The sequence below is a fragment of the Gossypium hirsutum genome, chromosome A08 (genome assembly GCF_007990345.1).
Source record: "Gossypium hirsutum isolate 1008001.06 chromosome A08, Gossypium_hirsutum_v2.1, whole genome shotgun sequence".
Classification (NCBI taxonomy): Eukaryota; Viridiplantae; Streptophyta; class Magnoliopsida; order Malvales; family Malvaceae; genus Gossypium; species Gossypium hirsutum.
In genome coordinates, this window is record NC_053431.1 from 107915795 (window position 1) to 107922865 (window position 7071).

At 39.8% G+C, this 7071-nt stretch overlaps 1 protein-coding gene across 1 annotated transcript; it reads right to left on the minus strand.

Moving 5' to 3' along the window:
- Positions 1-1164: 1164 nt before the first annotated feature.
- LOC107938339 (protein OBERON 4) lies at positions 1165-6251 on the minus strand. The gene is given in 3 exon segments (XM_041074366.1): positions 1165-1863; positions 2468-3620; positions 3623-6251. Coding segments are annotated over 3 exon segments (3825 nt in total). The 5' UTR covers positions 5726-6251; the 3' UTR covers positions 1165-1294.
- Positions 6252-7071: the final 820 nt, after the last annotated feature.

The window sequence follows — 7071 nt, forward strand, 5'->3', positions numbered from 1 at the left end:
TACACGTTTTCTGGTTTGGTTTAGTTTACCTAAAGCCATATTATTCTACTATATCATTTCTGGCACATTTAATTAAGCTTAACTTTTTAATTAAAATGTATTTTTCTTAAGACACTTTTTGTAATTGAAAATTAATTAAAACAAATTGATTCCAATCACGACACACATAGTTCGAGGAATGCATGTGCATGTACATGTGTACATGTGCCATGGGCTCAGGTGATGATGATAGGTGGAAACATTACAAAGGAAAATTAAGATTTCATGGGCCCTAACTTTGACTTGTGGTCACGCCTCCACACGTGCCCTTGTCCCTTCCCTTTCTAATTTTCTTTTCCTTTCAATAAATTAAAAAATAAAAAATTCCATTCCCACTTTCCTTTTTTTTCTTTTCTCCTGCATTTTCTTGCATTAATTTTTAAGATGATGTTTTGAGTAAGAACAGAGTATTGGATGAAGTATATTATTAAGCTCTACCCCATATATATTTATCAAACATTAATGCCAATTCCCAAGACACCAACCCAAGCTCAGGTCACTCATAGCAGCGGTGTATTTTATGTAATTTACCAAAATGAAACGTCAGTCCTTGACACCACTGCATGTGTGTTTGTTTATGGTAAACGAAGACTAATGACCTTTTGGTCTCTGAAATGGAGTCAAGAGCATCATTGATCTCTGACATATCATTTATACCAACTTTAGGAGTTGATATAACTTGTTTTGGTCTCGTGGATGACTTGACATGTTCATTTCGACAGCCACCCAATGCTTAGATGAGGATGGCAGGCCCTCAAACATATACACAGGCAACCCTTGGGAGCTCACTCTCTGCCTCTGGTTTAAGTGATAGTATTTTGCAGAAGAAGCCTGAATGAGAACATCTTCAACTGGGGCACATTAGAAGCTCTTCATTTGCAGCACCCCAATCGCCAATAATGAGAGGTTTGGGAGGCATCATGGTACTCGCACAAAACTGTGGCTTTGCTCCGCTTATCCTGTAAGCAAGCAAATCAAGCAGGCTTAAAAGATATTCAATCATTGCACTTTGTGGTCTTGAAACTTCCCACTCTCAGGAACAACAGAGAGTGTTGCATCCCTGCTGTACATATTCGGGTAAGTATTGGAGAAGTGCAAATATCTAATATTGCAAGACACCTAAAGTTTAAAAAGAAACTACATAAACGGCAAATCATAATGTACGCACATTATATAACTGAAATTTCTACGCTAAAATGACATTACCTACAATAACAATTCTAACTGAAAGCAAAGAACCATTCAATTTAGCATATCACATGGCAAGGTTTCGCCTTGTGGATTCCATTTTCAACAGAAGATCTTTAATATCAGCTTCCATTCTTGTCTTCATCCCATAGCATTCCCTGTAAGCTCTTTCTAGAGCTTGAAACTCTTCAAACTTTTGTTTACGCATTTCTTCAGCCTCCACCAAGCGTAGTTTTTTAATTCTACTCTTGTACTCTTCTTCAATCTTTTCATCCTTTGTGATTGCAATTCTTTTCAGGCTTTCAGCATCTCTTCTTGCATCATCAGCCCGTGCTTGGTACATTTTGGCCTCTTCCTGTTTGATTCTTACAAAGCTATCCAGTTCCGGCAAAAATGGCTGCTTCTGACCACTCCTCTCCAACTCTGACTCTAAAGGCCGTTTCTCAGACAGCCCAGTTCGGTCAACATGGAAACCAGGAAGCAAGCTAGAAGAGCTTTCCAATTGAAGGGCTTTATCGGAATAAACTGGTTTGAGCCTTGTAGCATCCTGACATGGTCCAGCCATACCATTGACTCCTTTGACTTGTTCTTTTCCAGACAAAACAGTTGTATTGTCAGGCTTGGAAGAATCAGCATCTGCAATTAGAATAAAGAAGTTTGTTCACTTCAAATGGCCTTTAATCACATGGCAAGGTGCCATTCACAGTCATTTTCTTGCACTAAATGCAGTGATGGAAATTAACATGCTATTTATAAATAATGACCATAACACATCAAACTTAAAGTAAATAGAATGCAAAATAACGTTGATATCTATCTAACCAGTTAGTTGAAATCATCATAATTTTGTGGGGCTGCTGCAAATGAACAAAAAGTTAACGCATCAAAAGAAAACAGTGCATATCATACAGAAAATCTAGCACAGCTTTGTAGAAACAAATTCTCACAAAGGTGACCAAAGAGCTTTAATCAGCCACTAAGAACTGGAAAAACATATAGCAAAGCCATATATGCTTTGGAAACTAATATCAATCTCTTATGATCCAGGAAACATTTATAAATATTCTTGAGAGGACAAATTCTCATTTATTAAGCATAGGTTTGTCAGGGTGACGAGTAAACAGTACTGATTTGAAAATTATGTATAAACAATATAAATTGATTAACTTCTTAACCTAGTAACAACTAACCTGAGAAAAAAAAAACATAACTAGTTGTCAAAAAGAATAGATAACATTACCAGTCAAGAAGCTCATTATCTGACTGTAAACCTCAGAAAGGTCAGACTTTCTTGCCAATCTAACAAGCATCTGGTTAGCAATTTCATGCAGCCGTTTCCCTCTCAAGTCTCTGCTGCCGGAAAAGATTCTCTTGACATATTCAAGTTCCTTGGAGAAAGTTTCAAGCGTCCATTCCTTTGCAAAATTCTGAAAAACCTCCTTTACAAAGCCAAACATCTGGGATGGATGATTACAAGCAACACAATGAAACTGCACCTCAGCTGCAGTATGTTCATTCCTGATATAAGATTCCCTTAATCCACAATCAACATGGCACCAATGAAGACAGACATCACATCCAACCCAACTACAAGTATTGGACGCCATGTCAAATTTTGAACATACAAGACACATACAAGCACTACAAAAACCATTCTTCTTTGAGCAAGCCTTGCACTCACAATCTTCCGCAGGCAGAGAAGTCTGGCACATGAGATTTCTGCATCGTAGGTTCAGAAAGATCTCAGCCAAATTAGAAGATGGAATTCTGTCATCTACCCGAAGATAATCAGGCAGACCAGTTTTCAGGGAAACCAAGATTTCCAATTGACCCCGATGTGATTTTAGCAGCATTTCAAGGGTTAGATCAGATCGGTTCCGTAGGGCCTCCTGCAATGCACGTAGCTGTCCCTGCTTACCTGCATCTAACATGATCTTGTGAATGTTGTCTTTTAGACAAGCAACTGACTGTCCCATCATTTCATAAAACTTCCTAGCCATAACAAGGATAGGCTCAGAAACAATACTGCTCATTACAGTCTCAGCACAATCAGCTCCACCAAGCAGAAGTTTTTCTTGCTCTTTCTGGCTACGGCTCCTATATAAGCTACCTCCATGCTTCTCTCTCACGCCTCGCTTATTCTCAAAGCTGTACTTTGAAGCGATTTCATGAGACCCAAAACTCTGTGAAGGAGACCTGACATCATTCTGTAAACTTAACTGCTGCTCAAGTACATTGGGAATCTTTGAGCTTCCATCTAAAGTGTGCATATTTGGTGCCTGCACAGCCTGACTATTTGAATTGCCCTGTAATTCTGAAGAATGATTGAAAGACCCATTGCCATTCATCAAAATTCTCTGAAACATGGGAATGTCTTTATGCCGAGACTCATTTGAGACTGCGATGCTCCCTGAGAAAGTTGATCAACACACTGAAATATGGGACGGCTGTGAACAGATTGTTCATAGTCCATGGAATTCTGAGTCAAAGAACAACTTGGATTATGGTAAAATGACTGAGAACCTGAAAAGGACATAGATGCAGTAAACCCATCAGAGTTGGTACGAAATGTATTTGTTAAAGACTGCACACTCCTCCCGTGGCTAGGGGAGCCAGGAACCTCATCTGTTTCTCGAGCACCAATTGGCAACAAGACATTTGGTAAACTAAGAGAAAGATCAAGAGACTCAAATGCCAATTTCTCTTCTTTCTTATTGGCACCTGGCTGCTCTGGCTTTTCCACTCTCCTAACAGGAGAATGAGAAAACAACTCAAAACCCCTAGAAGGCCCTTCCGTTTCAAGATCTGTAGCTTTTGATTCCCTTTCATTCCATACCCCATTTGCTGCAGAATCAGTAATATTTGTAGATTCAACAGCAACTCCTTTCCCTTTATCCTTGACATTCTGACTCAATCCTATCTCGACCACATGCATGTTTATTTTATGCTCACCATTTTCCTCCGCAACTTCTTCATTAGACTCAGCTGCCTCACATTCCTCGAGCTGCATCTCAAGACTAATCCCTTTATTCTCCTTACAAATCCCTTCCAAACAGGATGACTTCATAGCAAGTGCATCTTCACTGTCTAACTCACTCTCACCACCAACCTTTACACCTTCTTCCTCCTTTCCAACTTCACCACCAGCCACATCATCCATCTTATCCCCAGTACCACTAGTTCCACCACTTAAATTCTGTCCACAATCTTGCAACTCATCATTGTCCTTCACACCACCTTCTCTTCTATTCACCACCTCATTAGTTCCACCATTTAGATTCTGTCCACAATCTTGCAACTCACCATCATCCTTCACATCACCTTCTCTTTTATTCACCCCCTCTTCATTAACCTCCTCTAAAGCTTCCACATTTGGAATCATCCCACCTTCAACATTCTCCATTTCTATCTGACAAGACTCTTTCCCATCATTTCCGGTTCCAGCTTCAGTGGCCAAATCAGTTTCACACTTAGCCTGAGGTTCAGGATCAAATTCACCTTCCTCCATCTCACTACTAGTCCCATTCTCCACCAGGGTTTCCTCATTCTTCTTCTCCTCTCCACCACCACCACCAACACTCTTAGACTGTTCGCTGCCTGAATCCCGTGACCATGTTGGTGACCTTGACTTAGACTTCGACTTGGAGCTTCTCCTCTTCAAATCCTCCTCCCTTGATTCCCCAACAACCCTGCCTGCCCCCAAAGAATCCCTTGACCGTGTAGGTGAGCTCACATCCCTAACATCCTTCAGTTGCACCTTACTACCTCTAGTCTCATCAATTCCACCACCAACACTCTTAGACTGCTCACTGCCTGAATCCCGTGACCATGTTGGCGACCTTGACATTGACGTAGACATTGCCTTGGTGCTTCTCCTCCTCAAATCTTCCCTTTCCCTTGATTCCCCAACAACCCTCCCTGCCCCCAAAGAATCCCTTGACCTTGTAGGTGAGCTCACATCCCTAACATCCCTCAGTTGCACCTTACTACTCCCTCTAACGTCATCAATTCCCAACCTTCGCCACGAGCTCCCACACACACTCTCACGACGAGTTCGGTCCCTTTCTGACCGGAACCCCTTTGGAAACTCTCTATGAGGTCCGCAGAAGCTCTCCGACCTATGAAGGCTACTACTACTACCACCACCACCACCACTCTCTCTGTACCGATCAAACCCTGCTTTTCGCCTATCAAAGCTATCAAAATCATGCTCTGATCGCTTCCGGACCAGCCTCTCCCTTTCCCTCTCCCTGCTGCTATCCTCATCAGCCATGGACCGATCTCTATCATAACGAGACAAAGACGATGAGATCAGATTGCTTTTGGCCCGGGAATTGCTATCAAAGGTTGAAGACGGCTTGTAGTAAAAGCCAACGCTGCTACTGCTGCTTCGGTGAAAAGATGACCGATTTCTGTTCTGATTCTGATTCTGATTCAATTCTTTGCTAGCATTTTTCTCATAAGAATCGAGATCGTCGCTCGATCTCAACCGCTTCATAATTTCGGTATATCAAAGCAATATCTTTTTGCTGAAAAGAAAGAAAAAAAATCTAACAACAATATGATAAGAGATTACAGAAAACCAAAAACCCTAATTTTGTGCCCAAAATCAAGCAGTCTTCACTTTAGAGGATTTTGAAAATAAATAATTTTTGAGCCTTTAAATATGAATACCTAGAGAATTGCACAAATTTCATGTCGAATTCACATCCATGACAGGGGAAGCTCACAGTGTTCGTCGGGATGCAGACCTTGAAAGCAAAACCTTGGAGAAATGTAACAAAAAAAAAACAAAGGAAATAAAATAAAACAAAAGGGGAAGCTTCCAAATGGCTACAAAAATTGCCCAAAGTGCAATTCAAGGAAAGAAGAATACTAGTGATGATGAGGAAATCCAGGTTTTTAATTAAACGATACGCAATGCCCTAAGTTTTTTGAGATTCTGGGGGGAGAAAAGCTTCTAAAACATGAAGAGGAAAGTTTGGGAATTTCATTAAACTTTGTGCCCAAATGTGAGAGTGAATTTACGTATGCGCCCCAGTTGTTGGTAATAAAAGGTGAGGTGGAAAAAGGTTGTGGGAATTTGGGGTTTGGTTGGGGGATAAAATGGGAAGAATTGTAAGGAAAAAAGGGTTAACTTCCTTAATTGGTCACCCAATTTTCAAAGCTCTTTCATTTTGGTCATATAAAAATTCTTATAATTTCATTATTCAACTTTTAAGACATTCTCATTTTAATCACTCAATTGTAAAATCTATTTAGAATAAAAGAAAGCTTTAAATATTAACGAAGGATGACATACACATCAAATCATACCACATCATCTTTATACTTTCATTTTGGTCACTTAATTTCTAGGTCGTCAAAATGAAAATAACCTAGAAGTTACGTAATCGAAATAAAACTGTAAACATAATTTGGCGTGTAAAGTTACTTGTCATTGATAATTTAACGTTTGGGTGACTAAACTGAAGACATCTTAAAAGTTGGATTACGAAATTGCATTTTAATGACTAAAATGAAAATATTATAAAAGTTAGGTGACTAATTAGGAAGTTTACCCTAAGAAAAATGAAGGGAATTTTGATTTTCCTTGAGAGCAATAATAGCCTTTATCAGAGTCAACGCAGCTTAACTAATGAAAAGGAGGAGAGTTTTGGACTTTTGATACGCAAAGTCCAAGTGGTGCTGTGCTTGTTTTTTCTAGCAGGGCTACCATTGTGTGCAAACAGGAGCTGTCAAAACTCTTGCAACCACCAATCACTTTCCTTCATCTGACTATTTTTCGCATAATTTTCATTGCCTTTGAACAATATTTGCTCTTTTGACTCTTCTTTTTCCTTT